General features: G+C 49.7%; 1 protein-coding gene across 2 annotated transcripts; it reads left to right on the top strand.

The window, feature by feature from the left end:
* Window positions 1–1455: 1455 nt before the first annotated feature.
* On the top strand, window positions 1456–23316 carry LOC128119197 (cytochrome P450 4F3). Of its 2 annotated transcripts, none has more exons than XM_052752457.1 (13): window positions 1456–1551; window positions 1934–2132; window positions 7229–7373; window positions 8625–8678; window positions 8788–8915; window positions 12631–12752; window positions 17162–17432; window positions 19087–19153; window positions 19361–19490; window positions 21745–21878; window positions 21967–22031; window positions 22662–22744; window positions 23071–23316. In XM_052752457.1, the coding sequence occupies exons 2-13, from the start codon at window positions 1935–1937 to the stop codon at window positions 23240–23242; spliced, it is 1569 nt and encodes a 522-aa protein (XP_052608417.1). In that variant the 5' UTR covers window positions 1456–1551; window position 1934; the 3' UTR covers window positions 23243–23316. The 2 variants fall into 2 exon arrangements, with proteins under 2 accessions (XP_052608417.1, XP_052608416.1); XM_052752456.1 differs by having other exon boundaries at window positions 21967–22076.
* Window positions 23317–23703: the final 387 nt, after the last annotated feature.

The raw sequence follows: 23703 nt of genomic DNA, 5'->3' as shown, positions 1-23703 counted from the left end.
CTCATATGTTTGAAAGCTTAATCACCAGGGAGTGTCACCATCTGGAAAGATTATAATGGTTAGTGTGTCACTGGAGGTAGGCTTTGGGGTTTCAAAAGCCAGGCCCAGCCTCTTTCTCTCTCTCTCTCTCTCTCTCTCTCTCTCTCTCTCTCTCTCTCTCTCCCTCCCTCCCTGCTGCCTGCAGGATTTAAATCTCTCAGCTACTGCTCCAGCGCCATGCCTGCCACCATGCCCCCCCCCCCCATGATGATCATGGACTAACCTCTGAAACTGTAAGCCAGCCCTAGTTAAAATGCTTTATTTTATAAGAGTTGCCTTGGTCATGGTGTCTCTTCACAGCAATAGAACCGTGACTAAGACATGGACTGCCATGTCAGGCAAGGTTTTATTTTAAATTGTGTGTTTGTGTCTCTGTGTAGGTTACGTGTATGTAAGTGTGGGTACCCGAGGAGGCCATGGGAAAGCTGGAATTCCAGTACAGGCTCTCGCTGTAGCCCAAGTTGGCCTTGAACTACATTCCTTTCTTAGCCTCTCAAGGGCTTGGATGGCAGGCATATGGCACTGTGACTCTGTTGAGGGCAACAGTCACCGGACCTCCGGCTGGCTGGGCTGGAGGTGGTACTGGGGATGTAGAGGAAGCTGTCTCCCCTCGCTTTTCTCAGCAGCTGCGTTGGAGCCCATCCTTCCAGACTCCCTCTGGACCACCCTTCAGGAGGGCCAGGAGAGAAGGAGGCAATCTGTGGACAGAGCATCCTGGGAAGGGAGGAGAAGCAGGGGGCCATTGAAGGGCCTCAGGATGCTTCTGGTGTGTGGCCATGTGATCCCAGCACTATAAATGTCCCTACATTGACAGTGCACTGTGCTCCGTAGGGTAAAACAGCTGTGGAGAGGGAAAAGCTTTGGGCTTTAGGTTCTGACAAGCCTGAGATCTTTTTATTTATTTGTTTATTTATTTGTTTATTTGTTTATTTGTTTATTTATTTATTTATTTATTTCTGAGCTGTGCAACTTGGGTTAGACGCTTGCCCTCTCTGAGCCTCCCCTTGCTTTCCCGTTGATATTCAGGACTCTAGAGCAGACTGCTTAGAGTGTGGAGGGAAATAGGCCTTGTGAGGATGCTGGGCACCTGAAGAAAGCAGACAGTTTATGCAGACTAGTGTGTAGACTAGCCTGGGCACAGGAGGCAGGATGAGGACCCTAGGCACGGTGGGAGGACTTTCCTCACACTCTTACACAGAGCAGAGCCCTAGTTCACAGGCCCCATAGTGGTGGCCAGCCTGTTTCCTCATACCCTTTCTTTGGGGCTCTATCTCTGTTGATCTGCCCACTGCTTCCTCTAAAGCCCCCCCATGAGAGGTGTGAAGTCCCGAGGACCCAGTGCTCATCTGTGTGACCCTGAGTGTGGGGTCCTGATTGGTTCTCCTCTGCTCCAGGCTGGCTCCGCCCCCGTGTGGGCCATCTACCCAGACAGAAGGAGGCAGCAGGGCCTGCAAGGCATAGGCTGGCCCAACCCAGACTCCTCCAGCCACCCCTGGTCAGGAGTCAGAGAAGGTGAGAGAAGGGCTTGGGGAACAGAGTGGCCCTGAGAGAAGGTACCAGCCTGGGGCCGGTGGGATGAGGGGTCCCAGCCGGGGCGGGGAGGGGCTGTCCTAGGCTGGGGCAGGACAGGAAGTCGGCATCAGGTGTTGATTTCTCGCTCACAGTCCCCGGCCCCCGGTCTATGACTAGGACTCAGATCAGTCTCTTTCCTCCTCCGCCTCATTCTTCCTCTTCTTCTCCGCCTTCTTGTCTGCCCCCTGCATTGCCCTGGGTCTCCCTACCTTCCCAGGCCTTATCCCCACCCTTTAATCCCCTGCTCCTGTCCATTGTCCCTGGACACCCCTGTCCCTTTCCCGTGCCCCAGGATCTCACCTTGTGTCCATTTGCCCTGCAGGATGCTACAGCTGAGCCTGTCCTGGCTGGGCCTGGGGCCTGCAACAGCTTCCCTGTGGCTGTTCCTACCCCTGGCTGGGGCCTCCTGCCTCCTGGCTTACATCCTGAGCCAGGCTCACGCTGTCTATGAGATCTCCCATCGCCTTCGCTGTTTCCCTCAGCCCCCCAAACGAAACTGGCTCTTGGGTCACCTGGGCCTGGTGAGTGTGGCAGGGAGGTGGGCCTGGGGTTTCAGGGTGGAAGGAATTGTGAGGAGCTTGGAATGGGAACAGGGATGGGCTGAATCACACACATCGTTCCGAAGAAAAGGTTCTGAGCCTTTCCCACCCGGAATAGGTTTCTCTGCATCCATCTCCAGCTGACTTCCACACAGATGGCCATGCTGCAGGGCTCCCAGCCTGGGCTCCACAGACTGAGGACCCTGGTGTTCTCAGGCTGTCTGTGCTGGCCTTGAAGCCTCCTGAGGGGAGATCAGGGCCAGTCCTCTGCCTCTACCCCATCTTTTCATCTCTAGTCTCCCACTGGTCACAGAAATGAGCTGCAGCCCACCGAGGCACTCCCAGGGGGGTGGCTGGGCCAGGGGAGCTCCGGGGTCTGATTTCCCACTTCCTCCAGCCTCTTCCTCTTATGTCTGGCTTCTCAACTGAGATGTACCAAAGAGCTAGCCCTGTTGCTCAATCTAGATATGAGCTGGCCACTCACTTCCCCTTTCAGACGCCTTCCCAGAATCCATCCTTCATGCCACACCTTGAACGTTGACTTAGAGCTGCTTTTCCCTCTGGGTGATTTGGTGACATTTGTTTTTCCTTGTAAATGGCATGGTGCCAGGGGTGCAGGGGTTCAGCTGGACCACACACAGGCTGTTCTGCCAGGGCCTGGTGTCAGTAGATGACAGGTGAGAGCTGCCACCCTGATGGAGACTTAGGTGACACCTCTGCTACCTTGGGGTCTGTCAAGGCTTCCTTGCAGGAGGAAACAGAGGCTACGTGGGTGGCAAGCTAACTTTTCCTGAGTAGATGTGAACAAGTAACATTGTTCCTCAGTAACAAGCCCACCAGTGTCCAGCTCTGTGAGAACAATGGGCTTATCTGGTGCTTTTACAGAGAACAGGAGAGCGGTTACTTACAGGATCATGGGTGACCCTCAAACAGCTCTATCATTGTAAGATCTCAACCACCCTGGGTGACAACTTCATGGAAGCTGCACCATAGAGTCTTAAAAACCCTCCTTTTCCGGTACACTCTAGCATATCCTAAGATCACTTGCTGCTGGAGGAGAGAGTCATAGCTGGAGTACCAGAAAAGGGTCTCCCCTGGAGTCTAATGACTCCATCACCATTACCATTGGCCTGGCTACTACTCCAGTGTTCTGCTATAGTTGCCATGACTACCAGGAAATGCTGAAAATGACATCCTCTTAGGCCTGGAGGGAAAAGTGCCATATAAAAATGGGCCACCTAGACCATGGAGGGATATGGGATACCTTGGGGACAGGTCCTGAGACCACACTTCCACCCACTATCTCCCCATGGGAGTTTTCTCTTGTGGTGGCCTCTGATGCTGGGACTGCTCCCAGGGTGAGAGAATCCACATTCCAAAGCCAAGGTGGACATCGTGGTGTTGAGAGACTTGAGGAAACATGGACTAACTTCTGCTCATCCAGGATGAGGCTGATGACGTCTTGTGTGTTTCTACTTTCAGACCCCTTTGGAGTCTCCTGAGCACCCCCAACCCCAGTTTCCCAGAGGGAATGTTCCAATTTAGAGAAAATTGTTATACAACATATACTTGCTGGATGCCCAGTGCCCAGCTGGTGACACTCGTTTGAAGGTTCTGGAAACTTCAGGAGGCAGGGTGTAGTTGGAAGATATAGATCATTAGGGACAGCTTCTTGGGGATTTCTTGTCCTCTCTCCTTTCTTATCTCTTTTTGCACCCTGTCCACGTGAGATAAAGAACTCCCCTACCATAGGCTCCTGCCGCCATGAGGTGAAACATCGAGTGGGTGGGCCGAGCAGCCATAGACTAAATGCTCTGAAACCTTGAGCAAAGAAAGGCCTTCCTCCTGTCACCTCTTCTTTCAGGGACTCTGCTCACAGGCTTGTAAAAATAACTCACACAGAGATTAGTGGGTAGGTCTGGAGGAACTCAAAAGTCCAGAATCTGGTGAGAATTCAGACAGTAATGACTCCACTTATGAGGTGATGACTGTGCCCATGAGGTGATGACTGTGCCCATGAGGTAATGACTGTGCCCATGAGGTAATGACTGTGTCCATGAGGTAATGACTGTGCCCATGAGGTAATGACTGTGCCCATGAGGTAATGACTGTGCCCATGAGGTAATACTGTGCCCATGAGGTAATGACTGTGCCCATGAGGTAATACTGTGCCCATGAGGTAATAATGACTGTGTCCATGAGGTAATGACTGTGCTTATGACAAAATGACTGTACCTATGAGGTAATTACTGTGCTCATGAGTCTTTAGATGGGAAAAAACACTGCTGGTAGTTGGAGTAGAGGCCACCTGTTCTGTGGAATTTTCCTCCAAATTGCAACATTCCTTCCAAATTGAAACATTTGCTCCAGAAAGAAAAGGGGAGCTCAAGAGCCTCAAGGGGAGCAGAAGCTTAGGAGATTCTTGAGGACCTTAAGCCAACAGTATAAAAGAGGCAAACGCATAAAGAAAGATATTTGGGCTGTGGAGTGGCCTGTAAGCTCTAAAGAGAGCTCCAGGGTTGCTTTGTTTTTCAGGAATTTTTTGGTGTGGGGTGCAATCACCCATGTTTGGGTGGGTTTCCTAGCAATGCAGCTGCTTTTGAGTCATCCCTGTAAGTAAGTGCCTTCCCACAATTCTGTTAGTAATCCCAATAAATTGTCAGACACCCGTGCAATTGTTACTTTTGGTCTGTCATGGTGAGTAGGGGTGTGTGTTGTGTCTTCCCAGGGAGACTGTCACACACACATTTGGTCACACACACCTTCCCAGGGAGACTGTCACACACATATTCGGTCACACACACCTTCCCATGGAGACTCTGTCACACGTACATTCTGTCACACACACCTTCCCAGGGAGACTCTGTCACACACCTTCCCAGGGAGACTCTGTCACACACACATTCGGTCACACACACCTTTCCAGGGAGACTCTGTCACACACACTGGCAAAGAACTTAGGGACATTTTGTTCCTGCTCTGAGACTTTGTGGGAGTCTCTGTTTAAAGATTTTATTTATTTATTTATGTGTGTGTGTGTGTGTGTGTGTGTGTGTGTGTGTGTGTGCGCACAGTGCCCAGGGAGAGGCCAGAAGAGGGTGTTGCATCCCCTGGAGCTGGAATTGGAGGCAGGTGTGAGCTGCCCCATGTGGGTGCAAAGAACCAAACTTGGGTCCTCTGCAAGAGCAACAAGTGCTCGGAATTACCGAGCTGTCTCTCCAGCCTCAAAGCTGTGTTTAAAATGTCAAACTAGTTCATTTGACAGAAGGAATTTCAAAGTAGCAGATTTTTCAGGCTGTTGCATGGTATTGATGTTTGTTTTTAGATGTGTTTATACTGAGAATTAGGAGCAAAATGTAGGACAGAATAACACAAAAAAATTATTAGTTTGGCAAAAAAAGGGGGGAACACTTGAAAGCTGGGGCTACACTGTCACTGATGGGGTCAGGAGCACTGAGAGGCCTTGGAGAGGTGGCTCAGTGGTTGAGCTCACTGGCTGCTTTCGCAGAGAACATGATTCACTTCCCAGCACCCACACTGGGCAGCTCACAACCACCTATAACTTCAGTTCCAGGATCTAACATCCTCTTCTGGCTTCTGCATGTACTGCACTCATGTGTATAACACACACACACACACACACACACACACACACACACACACACACACACACATGCATATTGTAATGAAGTCTTGACTGTTAACTTGACACACCATGGAAGAAGAAATCTTAATTAAAAAATTGCCTCTATCAGACTGGCCTATGGACATGTCTGATGTCTGTGGGCGTATTTTCTGATTGTTAATTGATGCAGGAGAGCCCAGACCACTGTGGGCGGCACCATCCCTACACAGGTGGACCCAAGCAGTCTAAGAAAGACAGATAAATACAAGCTAGTGAGCAAACCAGAGTGAGCCAGTGAGCAGTGTTCCTCCATAGTTCTTGCCTCTAGGTTCCTGCTTGAGTTCCTGCCTTGACTTCCCTCAGTAATGGACTATGACCTGGAAGTATAAGTCAGAGTTGCCTTTGGTCAGGGTGTTTTTATCACAGTAACATTAAAACTAGAACAGGATCAGGCCATGAAATGTTGCTGCACCCCAAAGACTGAGTCCTTCTACAGCAATTAACAATCAAGACAACGCCCTGCAGGTATGCCTGTAATGATGAGTCCTAGAGATTCAGGTCTACAAGAGAGCTCACTGCCCCCTGGAGTTCCCATAAATGGCCCTCACAAGGCAAAGTCTGCACTAAGTCTCTGTGACTCTGGGGATCCACAGTCCCAGGCTCAGGTCTCAGCCATGCCGCTTGCTATGTGGAAAACTGTGAGGTACAACTGTTTCCATATGGAAGACGGGATGGAGGAGAACCCGGGTTAATACGGTATTCAGGGTTCTTGGGGGATGGCTTAGTCAGTGAGGTGCTTGGTGCACAAGCGTGACCCCAGCACTGGGGACGTGCAGACAGCTGGGTCCCCGGAGCTCACTGGCTCACCGGCCTAGCCCAGTCAGTGAGCCTCAGGCCACTGAGAGATTCTGTCTCAAGAAAACAAAGTTGGGGCTGGTGAGATGACTCATCAGGTAAAGGCGATTGCTGCCAAGCCTGGCAATCTGAGTTCAATTCCAGGGATCCACACGGTGGAAGGAGAGAACCAACTCCTGCAAGTTATCCTCTGACCTCTACAATGTACACCATAGCACTTGATGTCCCACAAATAAATAGAAAGTAATAAAAAAAAACAAATTAGATGATACCTGAGGTTGACCTCTGGCCTCCATACTCACATACACATGATCATGTGCACATGTGCACTCACTCAAGCATGCACACAAGGCAAAATAAAATAAAATAAAATAAAATAAAATAAAATAAAATAAAATAAAATAAAATACAGTGTTTAGGATACTAAGTGAGGATATATCTTCTGTCCCAAGACTCAGGATGGGGGACCTGGGCAAGGCTCAGCAGTGTGGATGAAGTCCTGGATGGAATCCCTGGGACTCCCTGTGGCTCCCTACCCTACCTGTTACCTCTGGCAGCCCAGAGAAGCAAACACCAGGTGGGTCCTTCTCTTCTATAGATCCAGAGCTCGGAGGAAGGGCTCCTGTACGTCCAGAGCCTGGTGCGGACCTTCAGGGATGTGTGCTGCTGGTGGGTGGGGCCATGGCAACCCGTCATCTGCATATTCCACCCTGCCTTCATCAAGCCTGTGCTCTTGGCTCCAGGTAGACACCATGCTGGTCCCAGCTTGCACACCCGTGAGTCTCAGATGTCCTCAGTGTGGTCAGGAAGGGCTGTGGTAGAAATGCCCCTGCCCTTGTCTCATTTGGACCCACCTGACTCACCTGTGGTCATTTGGCCCCTGTCTGGAGCATTCCATGTGGTATCTTCCAGATGCTTCTATGTTTCTGGTGTGTGCTGGTGGCTGCGCCTGGTTCCCACCCGGATTTATATGACAATGGTTTTCTCTGGGGCCACAGACAATTGGGACGCATTGGCTTCTGCCTGGCTCTCGTCTGAGGTGTTGTTAGAAACTGTCTTTTTCTCCTGGCTTTGTCTATGTCCTGCTTGGAGTGTCTGAAGTCTGGGACCAGGGGCTTTCAGAGATATGACTGAGACAGACCTTTTGAGAAAAATCTGAGTAGTGTTGAAGCCTGTGTAGGTTACATCAGGGACGTTAACTTTAGTATTATTTTTACATTTATTTATATGCGCATGTGTGTGTACTACAGAGCAAGGGCAGAGGTCAGAGGACAAGTTGGGAAGCCATTTCTCTTCGTCCTAGCCATTGAACTCAGGTCATCAGGCTAAGTGGCAAGCACCTTTACCTACTGGGCCATCTTGCTGCTCCCAAAATGAACTTTTCCCCTCTAAAACTCTATTTCCCTAAACACTATATTTTATTGTATTTTCATTGTGTAGCTCTGGCTAGCCTGGAACTTACTATGCAGACGAGGCTGGCCTGGAACTCACAGAGTTCCACCTGCCTCTCTCTCTCCAGAATGCTGGGATTAAAGGCGTGCTCCCTCATGCCTGGCCCAGAAATGGACTTTTAAATCTCATCCGGGGCCTATCAATGGGACATGCTGAGGTGTGCCTGACCATCTGTGTCACAGTCAGGGCAGGTCACGTGTACTTCAGTCACGTTAGCCTATGTATGTCTGTGTGTGTCACATGACTATGCCAGGCGATGTCAGCACATGCTGGAGCGGATAGGAGCGGTGGGTCTCTATAAAGGTCTGCAGAATGTGATGCTGTGCTTGGCAGGGGAAACATGTTCAGCCATGTAGTAGCTGTGTGAAGGTGTGCTGAAGTATGTGTGTCATGTCAGGCTGAGTCCTCCCTGAACCCTCTGCCCCTGCCCCTAACCCTACCGTGTGGAGTTGGAGGGGAGTGTGCAGATCCCAGGCTAAGGGCCCCATCCCTTCCATGCCCTCCCTCCCGCCATGGCTCCTGATGGTCCTTGTTCACACCAGCTTCAGTTGCTCCCAAGGACACAGTCTTCTACAGTTTTCTGAAGCCCTGGCTGGGTGAGTACCAACAGGTGAGAGGCTGGGAACACCCTCGGGGGCCGGGGGTGGGGGCCAGGGGGTCGGGGTGAGGGTGCTCTCCTTTCCTACTGCCGAGCTGCTTTATTAGGAGATAGCCTCTTAATGAGTGCTGGTGACAAGTGGAGCCGCCACCGGCGCATGCTGACGCCCGCCTTCCATTTCAACATCCTGAAGCCATATGTGAAGATTTTCAACGCCAGCACCAACATCATGCATGTGAGTCCCTGGAACCCAGGTCCCCAGCTGGAGCCTGGGGGACAAAGGGCTGTAGACAGGTCTGGTCTCCAGTCCCTGCTCAGATGGAGGCGGTGATAAAATACCCAGCAGAAGCAACTTAAGGGAAGAAGTCGCTTTGCTTCACGCTCCATCGTTTGGGGGAGTCACAGTGGCAGAAGCGTAGTCAGGAAGCAAAGAGGGATGAGTGCTGGCGCTTGTAGATGTAACCAACCGTCTTATTAAATAAGAAACACAGAGCCGATTCAGAGAAGAAAGCCAAGAGGTCAGAACTAAGATCCTCACCCTTCCTGCTTCAGTCAAGAGAGCTCTCCGAAAGGGACCTACTTCCTGTGTGTATGTCTTTATATAGTCTAGCTGTTCTGCCTTCTCATTGGTTGTAAACCCAAACACGTGACTGCCTCGTCACTGCCTGTCTGTACAGCCCTCCAGGTCCTCTATGGCATTGAGATTAAAGGCGTGCGCCACCGCCGCCATGCACTTGCTATGGCTCTAATAGCTCTGACCCCCAGACAACTTTATTTATTAACATACAATTAAAATCACATTTCAGTACAAGTAAAATGCCACCACAGGCGCTCAGCTCACTTTCTCCTTTTTGTACAGCCAAGGACGCCGCTGGCCTACCTGCTTTCAGGGTGGCCCATTGCCCTTCAGTTAACCTCAGCCTTCTAGTTTCTCTTCTGCTGCTGTGATAGAATTCCCAGACAAAAAAGTGACTGAGGTGTCACTGAACGTGTCATGGCCATGGTCAAGAGCAGAGAGAAGAAACGCAAGGATCCCTGCTCACCCACAGCCAGTTTTCGCCTCTCTGTTCAGTCCAGGAACCTCTGTCTAGGGAATGGTGCCACTCACAGTGGGATGGGTTTTCCTGAATCAATTAACCGTTGAGATAATCCCCCAGACACATGTCCACAGGCTAACCTGATCTAGAAAACACCTCATGGAGTGATTCTCTTCCCAGGTGATTCTAACTGTGTCAAGTGGACAGTCAAAACTAGTCAACACATCAGATAACCCCTTCCAGGCACGCACAAAGGGTAACCTAACACAGATAATCCCTCAGAAGAATGCCCGGAAGCTTGTCTCCTAGGTAACTCCAGATCTTGTGAGGTTGGCAATCAACATTAATCATCACAGAGGGTTTGTATGTTCGCATGTGTGTGCATGTAGAGGCCCAAGCTTGATGTTGGAAGTCTTCATCCATCTCTCTCAGCCTGACTCATTGAGGCAGGGTCTCTCAATCAAACCCAGAGCTCATGGATACAGCTAGTCTCTCTAGCCAGCTGTACTGGGGGTCCTGTCTCTTCCTCTTGCGTGCTGGGATTAAAGGCATGAGTGGTCGTGCCAGGCTGGGATCTTCTGTGATAGCAAACAAGGAAGCCTGGGGTCACTGCTGCCCTCTGAGCTGTCCTTTGCAAACACATCTGAGAAATGGCCCAGGTGAGAAATAATAGGACAGTGAATTATTGGTATTCCTAGAAAAGATTCTCATGATCAGGGACAGTAAACTCTCACATACTACAGGTGTGTGTGTGTGTGTGTGTGTGTGTGTGTGTGTGTGTGTGTGTGTGTGTACACCTGTGTGTGTGTGCATGTATACCTGTGTGTTTGTGCTGGGGTCCAGCCTCACTTCAGGTTCAGGTCCTGAGGCAGGGAAGGGGCGTTGGTGCAAGGAAAACTTCTGACCACCAAGTGGATTGCACTCAAGTGGCCATGAATAGCTCAGGCCATCTTTATTTATACTTAGAGTTTTTCTTACCATGGTTACATGTACAGCTTTATTATCAGTTCTCATTTTTTAATTTGAAGAAATACATCATAATTTAAGGAATACATCGTGATCATTATGAAAGCCCCCATTGTTCCCCTTTATGCTTCCCCAAATACACCTTCCCACCCCCTACATAACTTTATTCTAGACATAGGGTTCAGCATTTTTGGGAGCCTTAACTAAATATCAAGTCAGACACATCCTGCTCTCACAACACTTACATCAGCTGGCAGCTACTTGTGGTTACAAAAGTAAAAAGTAATAGACCTGGGTGCAATACTTAAAGCAATATTCAAACCAGACAATTCTTTCAAGATATATTTTTATACAGTTCCCTTTACTACAAGAGGGTGCCATGTCTCAATCTTTCTGTAAAAGGCAGACCTTGATAAAGCACACTTGTCCCATGCCACTACACCATACTTCTTCCACCAATATAAGCCCCTGTGTATGGTAAAGGTGGATCTATCCACCCCACATTTTGCATTGTATTTTTTCCTCTTAGAGCATACCAGATCCTACCAATGATTCTATGCTTGGTGTCCAGGGAACTTACTCTCAACAGTTGGCACCATGTGTATTCCCGAGGCTTTCTCCCTAGCCTGTGTATGCATGCCCTTTCCCGAACTGTGAGACATGATTAATGTTCCAAGTGTTGTGTTCTCGTATGTACCTAACTGTCTCCATTGAGTCAGAAAAGTTCCCAGGATTGGGAGTTGTAATTAGCAATTCCAGATAAAAAAAATTTAAGAAGCATTAACCCCCTGCTGAATCTTAGGGGAAATATTTGAAAAAGAGCAGAATTTCCAGGGAAAATTACAGCTGTTGCGTGTGTGACTGACAAATAAAACTAAAAACCACCCGAAGAATCACCAATGTAATGGGAGAGAAAAGAGCCTGCAAGCTGCATGAATTTTGCAAATTCCTCTGCTGTCCTGTGGACTACTGGTCCTTGCCAAGTGAGAGTCCATTTCCATGGGTACCTTGCCCTGAGGAAACCCACTGGATAAGTAGTCATGTGTTGATCCGAGACTAGGCTGCCCTGCTCCCAACATGTGTGTGTGCAGACACACCTGTGTGTGTGTGTGTGTGTGTGTGTGTGTGTGTGTGTGTGTGTATGTGTAGATCAGAGGTCAACCGTGGGTATCCTTCCTTAGTTACCATTCTCCTTGCTTTTTTGACACAGGGTCTTTTATTACCTGGAGCTCAACAATTTGGCCAGGCCGGCTAGCTGTTGAGTCCTAGGGACCCTCCTGTCTCCACATCTCTGGGCCAAGGATTACAGGTGCATGCCACCATGACCACTTTATTTTTTTAACATGGGTTCTGGGAATTGAACTCAGATCCTTATGCTAGAGTGGCAAGCACTTTTCTGACTGAGCCACATGACCAGAATTGGTTTTTTGAGACAGGGTTTCTCTGTGTAGTTTTGGTGCTTGTCCTGGAGCTCGCTTTGTAGACCAGGCTGGCCTCGAACTCACAGAGATCTGGCTGGCTCTGCCTCCCGAGTGCTGGGATTAAAGGTGTGTGCCACCACCGCCTGATATTTTTGAAATAAATTTATAACAGCGAAGATCAAGAAAGCTAGCACCGACTGAACACCTTGTGTGTCAAACATGGTCTCACATGCCGATTCTGTAATTATCCCCTGTCTGCTTTTACTTTCACAAGCTTGTGAAGTAGAGGGTAGTGCTTCCCAGTGAGGGCGACCCTGAAGGTCTGACAAATCAGGGAGCTTGTTCAAGTCCACCCAGTTAAAGATGTGATCTGTGGATGGTGGGGTACCAGCTCTATCTTAGTATGGCACACAGCAAATCAAGTCAAATCAGAGGCTGTTTTGGGGGGCTCCTTTTTGGTGACTGCGGTTGGGAAGAGGCTCAAAGTGCCAAGGCCCAGCCCATCCCTGTCCCCTTCTCTGGCCAGGCCAAGTGGCAGCGCCTAGCCTCCAAGGGAAGTGCCCGCCTGGACATGTTTGAACACATCAGCCTCATGACGCTGGACAGTCTGCAGAAGTGTGTCTTCAGCTTCAACAGCAACTGTCAGGAGTGAGTCCCTGTCCTGGCCTGGGAACATGGCCCCTAGACACAAGGGAGTGGGGAATGGCTAGAGGGAGCAGAACGGCCTTCCTGGAGGAGGTGGCTCAGAAGTAGCATTAGAGGACCTGGGAGGGGAGAGACTGAGTGGTCCTTCCTGGAGGTGCAGTTGTTCAGATGATGGCCTGGAGATGCGGGTTTGCACCCAGCTGTGAGGAAGTGCCTTGAAGATGAGGGTGTCAGGGGAGATGGTGGCTCAATTCTAAGGACCTTGAAAAGCTAGGCCAAGGGATGTGAACTCCATTATGAGATTTCCAGGAAACCACTGAAGGTGTTTGAGTTTGCAATAGTCAGTTTTCTCCCACTGTAACAAAGTATCTGAGACAATCAACCTCAAGAGAAAAAAGGATTTTTTGAGCCCAGGGTTTCAATCAGTGAAACCCAAGAGGCTTTAGTCAGTGATCAGTTGGCTCCTGGGATGAGGCAGTACCTCAAAGTTAGAGCATGGAGGAGAGAGAACTTTTCAAAGTAAAGAGAGAGGTGGTAGAGGGGCTCATCAGTCCCCACCTAGGGCTACAGTTCCTGGGACTCTGCAGGCATGTTGTGTGACAGTTATCTGAGGAGATGTAAACAAACATCTTCTCACCCCAGGTAGGGAGACTGTGACAGACCCAAGTATGGACACCACCAATGTCCAACTTGGTGAACCAATGAGTTCTATTGGGGTCACTTACAGAAGCAGAAATGACTCAAAGACAGTGGCATCACCAAAGTCGGCCAGCATGGGTGACAGCTCACAGAGCTGGAAGCCCAGAGCTCTCTGCAGCTCTACAGGCCAGAGCGTCTCCTCTCTCCAGCAGTCCTTACTACTTATGTAACTCTGGGGAAGGAGGAGCCTCGTGAACCTGATGAGTTTCAGGGATTTCCTGAGACTAGAGTTGTTTACTTCCTGAGTCTTAATGAATCTTGCTCCAGGATGGAATGTTTCAATTCAGAGGAAATTACATTACAATAAGGCAGTTAATGGAAACGGAGAGGTATTTTCTTCAGAGGCTACGCCACTGGTAAGGAGGTGTCCACATTCCTGCAAATAACCCTAATTAAACTCATTGAGCCGGGCTGTGGTGGCGCACGCCTTTAATCCCAGCACTCGGGAGGCAGAGCCAGGCGGATCTCTGTGAGTTCGAGGCCAGCCTGGGCTACCAAGTGAGCTCCAGGAAAGGCGCAAAGCTACACAGAGAAACCCTGTCTCGAAAAACCAAAAAAATAAAAAATAAAATAAACTCATTGAGCCACCAGTAATAACAATTAATAATTATAGACATGGAAGTGGAAAGAAGATAAGTTGGGAAGAAGAGGAGAAGCCTGAGTGGAGGAGGAAGGGGAGGAGGCTGGGTGGAGGAGGAAGGGGAGGAGGCTGGGTGGAGGAGGAAGGGGAAGAGCCTGGGTGGAGGAGGAAGGGGAGGAGCCTGGGTGGAGGAGGAAGGGGAGGAGGCTGGGTGGAGGAGGAAGGGGAGGAGCCTGGGTGGAGGAGGAAGGGGAGGAGCCTGGGTGGAGGAGGAAGGGGAGGAGCCTGGGTGGAGGAGGAAGGGGAAGAGCCTGGGTGGAGGAGGAAGGGGAGGTGCCTGGGTAGAGGAGGAAGATGAGGAGCCTGGGTGGAGGAAGAAGGGGAGGAGCCTGGGTAGAGGAGGAAGATGAGGAGCCTGGGTGGAGGAAGAAGGGGAGGAGCCTGGGTGGAGGAGGAAGGGGAGGAGCCTGGGTGGAGGAGGAAGATGAGGAGCCTGTGTGGAGGAGGAAGGGGAAGAACCTGGGTGGAGGAGGAAGGGGAGGAACCTGGGTGGAGGAGGAAGGGGAGGAACCTGGGTGGAGGAGGAAGGGGAGGAGCCTGGGTGGAGGAGGAAGGGGAAGAGCCTGTGTGGAGGAGGAAGGGGAAGAACCTGGGTGGAGGAGGAAGGGGAGGAACCTGGGTGGAGGAGGAAGGGGAGGAGCCTGGTGTCCACACTGTGCTCTGGGGCATGGAGGCAGCTTACACAGACTCAGTAAAGGACAGGAGATGGAGAAGAGTCTCCAGAATCTTCCCTGCGGCAGATGAACTGACTTTTCCCCTGGGAGATTCAATCAAACACTTCTTCCCCTAAGGTGGGCACTCAGGACAGACCAAAGTCTACCTCTGTGAGACCAATGAGTGTTGAGGCAAAAACACAGCTCTCTCCCGAAAGGGGAGAAGAGACTGTTTATTCTGGAGCCAAATATGAGTGCCCATGGCCTGGAAGCAGACTCAGGCTTCCCCAAACTCCATGTTTCACCATGGTCCAAGTTTGATGAAGTTTTTGTGATAATAGAACAAAGAAAGCCATAAATTGGGGAATGGGTGGAGGGTCAGCTCAGTGGTTACAAGCAGTTGCTGGTCTTGTGCAGGACCCAGGCTCAGTTCCAACACCCCCACAGTAGCTCACAACCATCCATAGCTCCAGTTCCAGGGGATCCAATGCCCTGTTTTGAACTCTGTGGGCACCAGGCATGCACATGGTGCACACGCATGCATGCAGGCAAAACACTCATACACATAGAATAAATAAATAAATCTAAAAATATATAAAAAAAACAAAATCATAAATCAAAGCACTTTTAAAATACATGGATGGAGGCATCAGGTAGGTGGGCTAATGCAAGTGAGGAAATGTCCCCTGTGGGGCTCAGGCATCATCTGATGATACACTTAGCCTTTTTTTGGTTCATGGAAACTATGGTTTTAAGCTACCACATCCAAAAAGGTTTTACTTGTTAGTCACAAGGGTGTTAGGTCAGAGACGGGCAAGGAATGGTGACTATTATAGGGGCTAAAGACAGGCCAAGATAAGTTGTGATTAGACTCTGCACCTGAACCATTCCAACTCTCCACAGCTACTGAAATTCTAACCAGTGAAGCAGCCTCGCTGAAGGGTCAAGGCCAACTAGAATTCCTTCTAGGAACTTGCTGTACACCGGTTTACTAGGCTTACTCACAAAGCACAGTGGAGGGGTTACTTTCAAGGGCACAGGAACCCCAAAACAGCTGCACTATCATAGAGACTCACCTTACGAGGATTGAGACCTCATGGATGTACATGGAGTATGCTGCAAGCCGCAGGAAAACAATGGAAATCAGCTATTATCACAAAAGCTACTACTTGAAAAAGTCAAGGACTTCTCCAAAGGTCAAGCCAAGGCTTAAGAAGTCTTGGTGATATTTTAGCTTTTATATATAAGAAAATCATTTTAGGAACCTAATATGGTTTTCTTACATGGTTCCTAAAATGATTTTCTTACGTGCTTCCAAGAACTCCTAACAGTGTATTTATCTAAAATGCCTATCAGACATCCAAGGCTGAATGAAACTACACTTGTCTCCTAGGTCAGGCAGATAGCTTTATTTCTTATACAATTTAGGGTGAGACCCTCCTTTCTTATACAACCTTACTAACAGACCCCTAACTTCTTACCTAACCACTTTTAGGAATGTAGACTGAGCACATAGACCTCCTTTTTGATATACTAACTGGTGATTAGCACTCAGCTGACCTCCTCTTTTACCACTCCCATTTTGGATTGTAAAAGAAAGCCTGGCGGTCATTGCCTGAGGAAAATTCTTACCTGCCTTTATGACTCTGTCGAATTCAAGCCTGGTGACCTTGCTCGACCAGGAAATTGCTATTGTTTGGGGTTATGACTGGATGCCTGGGAGACTTAGGAGGAACATGGAGAACTTAGAGATGGAGAACAGAGAGGGATAAGGAGGATTTGGACCAGAGAGAACATGTGGATGAGATGGAAGATGAGGAAGAGTCAGATGGGAAGTACTAGCTGGGTAAGAAAAAGATGAAAAGGACCTAGATGAGGCAGAATCAAGACGAGAGAATTAAGATAGAACTTAGAGGGAGCAGTAGATAAATATAGAGAAATCAGGCAAGAAAGGAGCTAGGCAGAGAACAGAACTGAAACTGTGTAAATAGGATGTTATGCCAGAGGAATTAAAGCAAGTGGACTAAGAGCTCGGTGTGCTGAGATTCTATTTCCTGAAAATAGTCCTCGCCGTTAGTAGTTCTCTCTCCTGAGTCCCTGGGATGTATAATATTAAGGCTGGTCCCTCTAATATTAATTATACAAGAGGAGTCCCACTTTCTAGATCACTTGTGGCAGGTGGTAGGGGAGAGACATAGTTGGAGTTGAAGGTGGTCTGTTCTTATCACCATAGACCTGGGTACCACTGTATTGTTCTGCTCTAGTTGCCATGGCTACTGGGCAAAGTCCAAGATGGCATCAAGAGTAAACAAGCGCTTTTAGCTTCTCCATCCCCATGGGCAGCAGCTCCTGGCTACTGAGATGCTTCTCGGGGTTCATGGATGTTAAAGTATCACTTCCTCTGTGCCTACACCCTTCAGGAAGCCTAGTGAGTACATTGCTGCCATCTTGGAACTTAGTTCTTTGGTGGCCAGAAGGCACCAGAAGCTGCATCTGCATGTGGGCCTGTTCTATCACCTCACCCGGGACGGGATGCGCTTCCAGAAGGCCTGCCGCCTAGTGCATGACTTCACTGATGCCATCATCCAGGAGCGGCGCAGCACCCTCCCTGATCAGGTTGATGATGATGTCTTCAAGGCCAAGGCCAAGGCCAAGACTTTGGACTTCATTGATGTGCTGCTGCTGAGCAAGGTGTGTTCCTTAAGGGGAGCGGAGGGGCCGGGCCTAGGATGACAAAGTGACGTCACAGAGCTGAGAATGCTCTGCCCTTACTGTGTCCTGGACGCCATGCAGGCTCCACTCATCACTGGAACCTGGCCATGAGCCCTTCACCACCAGGCCAACTAAGGTGTCTAGGACCCTGCATGGGTATCTACATCCTTTGAGTCAACTCAGACCAGGGAGGGCTCTGATCACAGAGAGGCTGCTCTTGACTTTCCAACTATGGGTCTAAATCTTTGCACATAACCTGTACAGAGGGTGGGAAGGAGACCCTGGATATGAGTCACACCAACTCTCCCCACCCCCATTTGTCAGGCCCAGATCCTTCTCACCACCCCAGGCCCCTGGACTTACACGGGCCTGGCTGGGGACCTTTGAGCAGCAGGTACATCTTCCTATGGCTATGCTCAGCAGCCTGATGCCCAGGAGCAGATCAGCCCATTCCACAATAAAGCAGCTAGGACGATGGCAAAGCTCCCAACTCCCAGGTCCCCTTAGTGGCCAATGCAATACGTTACCTGTATATGAAGCATTAAAAAAACAAAACAAACAAACAAACAAGCACTTGTGTTCCCTTGTGGTGTAGGAGGGCCTGTGCTCATGTGTGCATGCTCATGCAGAGGACAGAACTTGGCACTGAGTGTCTTCCTTAGTCACTCTCCATCTTGCTTCATTTAAAAAATGGTTTTAGGTTTATTTATATTTTATGTGTATGAATGTGTTGTCTGCATATATGTATGTGCACTCCATATGTGCCTGGTGCCCAAGGAAGTGAGAAGATGGCTTTAGATCTCCTGGAACTGGAGTTACAGTTGCTTGACACTATGTGGGTGCTGGGAATTGAGCCATTTTCCCAGTGCTGAATCACAGCTCTTATTTTCAAGCAGTAAGGTTTGAATGCTATAAGGCTTGAGGCTTATGTAGGACAGCTAGGGCTGTCACATTGTATCTTCTTCCCTGCAAAGAGGGAGTGAGAAGAGATGAGAGATGGGAGTGAGAAGGAAGGGAGAAAGGAAAGTGTAAACTAGGTCTCTTTAGTGACATCTACAGGCAGGCCAGCCAAACAGCTCCCGGGAGATAAGATTCTTGGGTGTCTCTTTTAATGCATTTTAAAATCACATTGCTTGTTTATTGTGTGTGTCCGTGTGCATGGGTACCTGTGCCACAGTACACTGTGCCAGAGGACAACTCCTTCTGTATAGATCCTGGGATTAAACTCAAGTCATCATCAGGCTGTGGCAAGGGCCTTTATCCATAGAGCCCTCTCACTGGCCTGTTCCTAGATACACACAGAAGCACACTCTTTGGAATAAAGTTCTGCTTCTGACTTCAAAGGCAATCTACATTCAACTCCTATATTCTAGGTTGCCACTCACTTCTCCAGATACTTGTAGTACAGGGATAAAGAACATTGATGGGTTGCTGGTTCCTCCAGGGTTAAGACAGAGGCCAGCCGCCAGGAATGACATAACTGGTGTGGGGACTCTGAGAATGGTGATTAACACAGGTGCAGGGGTGTGGTTGGGTGGGTGTCCACATGGACCAGGGGTCTTCAGAGACTGTCTCAGGTTAGACACAGGAATACTAAGAACTGGTGCCATTTGATGTCTTGCCTTGTCTTCAGGACGAACATGGAAAGGCACTGTCTGATGAGGACATCAGAGCTGAGGCTGACACCTTCATGTTTGGAGGTGAGTGTTCCGTGAACTGCTACAGAGAGGGGAGGTGTCTGTCTAAGCATCCTGGTGACCTGGTAGGTGGAGCCCGGATCCCTCTATCCCTTCCCCTTCCCTGTCCTTCTTGGCAATTACACTTCCTGGGGACTGAGCCACCTGCATGGTGTCCACTTGGTGATGCTAAAGCAGCCAAGAGACCCAGGCTGCCTGTCTGCCCCTCAGGCCATGACACCACGGCCAGTGGGCTCTCCTGGATCCTGTACAACCTGGCAAGACACCCGGAATACCAGGATCGCTGCCGGCAGGAGGTGCAGGATCTCCTGAGGGACCGTGAGCCTGAGGAGATTGAATGGTGAGCGCAGGTGCTGGTGTGCTTCTGAGCCCCTCTCCTTGGCTCTTCTCATGAGAAAACAAAAGATGGGAGAGGAAAGGAGGGAAGAGGAGGTCTGCATTTAGATTGGGGAGAGAGGCTTTGAAAGATGGAGGTGAAGGGGGAGGAAAGGAAATGAGAAAGTGGGACAGGAAGAAGGTGTGTGTGTGTGTGTGTGTGTGTGTGTGTGTGTGTGTGTGTGTGTGTGTGTGTGTGTTGGGGCTAAGATGAACCAAGATGGCAGCAACTGAGGCCACCAGCATAGACTGGGCAGGCAATGTTAGTGACTTTGATTTTAACCCAAGGCCATTTATGGGGCCAGGAGAGGGTTTGAGCAGAAGATAGGCACATCAGCTCTGTATTGCAAAGGTCCTTGTAGGTATCTTCCAAGATCCTTCCCTGTCAGATTGACCTAACCATACAATCCTTTAGTCATCCAGAAAAACTTTAGCTTAGTTATTGAAGTTCCTGTGAAACATCAGGTGCGCTGGGTGTCAGGGGCACATGTTTAGTCCCACCTACTTGGGAAGCTGAGGCAAGAGGATCCCTTGAGTCAGGAGTTGGAGATAAGTTTGGGCAGCATAACAAGACCTTGTCTACCTCAAAACACAAAACAGGGCTGGAGAAATGCAGAGGACCCCAGTTCCATTCCCAGGACCCATGCCGGACTGCTCACAATTGCAGTCTGTAACAATTGTAACAATTGTAACCCTAGCTCCAGAGGATCCAATGCTGCCAGACTCCTTGGGCACCTGTAATACAAATGTGTACACACACACACACACACACACACACACACACACACACACACACTTTAAAACCCTTAAAAATATAAAACAAACAAACAAAAAGGCATCCTTGGAGGGATACATAAACAAACAAGCAAACAAAAAGCTAGCAACCAGGCAGCCTGCAGGAAGAGAATATGTATGGCTCTGGGCCGGGGGGCTGAGTGATGTGCCACAGAGTTCAGATTTTGAGCAGTTAGCTGCTCACACCAAAAGAACACAGATCAAAGGTTTCAGCCACATTGTTGGCTCCGCACAAGTTGTTCAAGTTTTCCAGTGACTTCTGCTGTGTTTTCTAAGCATAAAATCACCGTCTGGGGCTGTGGAAGGGGCTTAGTGGGAGAACACTTGTCTAGCATATGCTAACACTTGCCTAGCACATGGGATGGATCCTAAGTCCCACAAAACCAAAACTAAACTCAAAACAAACCAAAACCCAAACAACCCTCCCCAGCACCTCTCTCTGCTAAAATGACACATTTACCCTTCTACAGCAAGTTACATTCTTTTCTTCCTTTTTTTCTTAGTTAATTACATTTGCTAGTATCTCTAGTACAGTGATGAAGAAAAGCAAAAGCATTTTAGACATATTTATTTTACTTTTTACTGTTTTGTACTTTGGTTTTCCTCTTTTTTCCAGAGACAATAATTTTTATTCAAACTTGTTAATTTAAAAATTATTTTTATTTTTAAGATTATATGGTATGTGTGGTGTGTGTGTGTGTGTGTGTGTGTGTGTGTGTGTGTGTGTGTGTGTAGGTGGGAAGGTGTATGTGAATACAGAGCCTGCAGAGGTAGGAAGAGTGTGTCAAGTCTCTGGAGTTGGAGTTATGGGGCAGTTGTGAGCTGCCTGATGTAGGTGCTGAAAAATGAACTCAGGTCCTGGTAACCACTGAGCCATCTCTCAGCCCATTTGTTGACTTTTTATACCATTGGCCTTTAGACATTTTCTCTCAGAAAGAGATTCTAAAGCTACCTGGCTAAACTTTCTTTGGTACTTTCCTAATTCTCTGATTTAAAAACCTTTTGAATAATCAAAAGTTAATTGCTAATAAACACACAATTAAGCTAACTAATCAGTAAGCTAGCCAACTGTTAGTTGATAAAGTATTTTGAGACAGAGTGTCACTGTGCACCATAGGCTGGCCTGGAACTCATAATCCTCCTGTCTCAGCCTTTCCACTGTTGAAATTTTGTTTTTGTTTTCATTTTTAAAAATTACATTAGCTAATTAATGTCGCTCTTGGGGATTGAACTCAAGACTTCAGACTTGTCGGCAAGTGCTTTTCCACACTGAGCCTTCTAGTCAGCCTGTGCTTTTACAGCGCTCAAGCACTTCATCCATCTCAAGATTATTTTACCAGAGGGAGAAAGGTTCCGCTGGGCCACAGAGGCGCTGCGGTGCTCTCATTTTTGACCTGGTTAACTGTTGGTTGGGATTTTCCCAGGGACGACCTGGCGCAGCTGCCCTTCCTCACCATGTGCATCAAGGAGAGTCTGCGGCTGCATCCCCCTGTCATGGCTATCTCCCGTTGCTGCGCTCAGGACATTGTGCTCCCAGACGGCCGGGTCATCCCCAAAGGTGCCCACAGGGAGGAGAAGGAGGGTCCTGGGCAGACAGTGGGTCCAGCGTGCAACAGTTTGTCTCGACCGCTTCACTTCCCCCACAGGTGTCATCTGCAGAATAAGTATTTTCGGGACACATCACAATCCCGCTGTGTGGCCTGACCCGGAGGTGCTGTCCCTTAATTCTCCTATGTTATGCGCTGGGGTTCTAGAGGTGAAGGCACGTGTGTGTGTGTGTGTGTGTGTGTGTGTGTGTGTGTGTGTGTGTGTGTGCAGCTCAATCTGGCCTTGACCTCACGCTGTAGCCAAGCATAACTGTAAACTTATGATCCACCTGCTTCCACCTCCTGAGTGTTGGGATGACAGGTGGGCAGCACCATGCCTGGCTTATGTGGTGCTGGGGATGGGATCCAGGGATGTGCCTGGTAGGGCAAGTGCCGCACCAACTCAGCTACCTCCCCAACCCCAATCATAGGTTTTATAAAGCGGGGTCTCAGGTATCCCAGGCTAGCCTGGAAATCCCTATACAGCCAAAATTGACCCTGAACCATTGATCCTCCACCTCCACCTCTGGGGTGCTGAGATGACAGGTTTGCACCCATTCGGTTTTATGCTTGTGCTGAGAATGGAATCCAGGGCTTCCAAGTGCTCCTGGCCGCACCCCTAACTCTAGGCGAGCAGTCTACCAGCCCAGGAGCCAGAGAAATCAATTCTTACCTTCCACCGCACATGGAGGACTCTCTGTTCCTGGCTGTGCTGGCAGATGGTAATCACCCACCGTGGCTCTATGTTCCTGCAGGTCTATAACCCGTTCCGATTTGACGCAGACAACGCCAAGGGCAGGCCATCCCTGGCTTTTATTCCCTTCTCGGCAGGGCCCAGGTGAGGTCGGGAGTGAGGGGTCGGGGTCTGGGGCTGGCAGTGAGGGCAGGGGGAGTTGGGTGGGGGAGGCGTTACCATCTCCCTCCTGCCTCTCTGCACAGGAATTGAGCAAAGGTTTGGGGGAAGCAGGGAAGGGAAGGTGAAGAGCCCCGCTCTGTGCTCAGAGTCCCTCCCTGGTGTTTGGGTGCTGGTCTGGACCAGGCTCCGAGGATACTGACGCCCAGGCGTGGTCCCAGATGTCGTAGCCCGGGGCCAGGTTCTAGTGCTGTGTCTGTCACAGGTGGGGTCTAGGACACAGTCAGAGTCCCCACCCCGCCCTCCCGCAGGAACTGCATCGGGCAAACTTTCGCCATGAGCGAGATGAAGGTGGCGCTGGCGCTGACGCTGCTGCGCTTCCGCCTCCTGCCGGACAGCGAGGAGCCGCGCAGGCAGCCGGAGCTGATCCTGAGAGCAGAGGGCGGGCTGTGGCTGCGGGTGGAGCCGCTGAGCACGCAGTGACCCCACACCTGGCCTGGGACCCCACCCCCCACGCCCCTGCACATTCCCAACAATAAAAATCTTGGTCACTCGTGTCTGAGCCTCACCAAACATCAGCAGGGAGGTTCTGGAATCCAGGTGGCGCGCCTCCTGTGAGCCACAGGCAGCCTCGGAAGGTGTTTGAGAAGTAGAGGGACAGTTCGGATTTAAGGGACAGGAAGATTAATATCGATTGTTACGCAGGAGGCAAGGCTCTGGGCACACCTGTGAGGGATTCCCTGGATTCAGTCAACTGAAGTGGAACGATCCGTTGTAACTGTAGGTGGCGCTATTACCGAGTTTGGGTTCTGGGTTGAATAAAAAGGAAAAAGCGAGACTGATAGGTTAAGGTCAAGGACTCGGGTTTGGCTCCCAGCATCCACATGGAGGCTCACAACCGTCTGCAACTGCAGTTCCAGGGGGTCCCACGTCCTCTGCTGGCC

Source organism: Peromyscus californicus, unplaced genomic scaffold (genome assembly GCF_007827085.1).
Source record: "Peromyscus californicus insignis strain IS unplaced genomic scaffold, ASM782708v3 Scaffold_23__1_contigs__length_62951481, whole genome shotgun sequence".
Lineage (NCBI taxonomy): Eukaryota > Metazoa > Chordata > Mammalia > Rodentia > Cricetidae > Peromyscus > Peromyscus californicus.
Note: the sequence above shows the minus strand (reverse complement) of the source record. Positions and strands in the feature narration are given on the sequence as shown.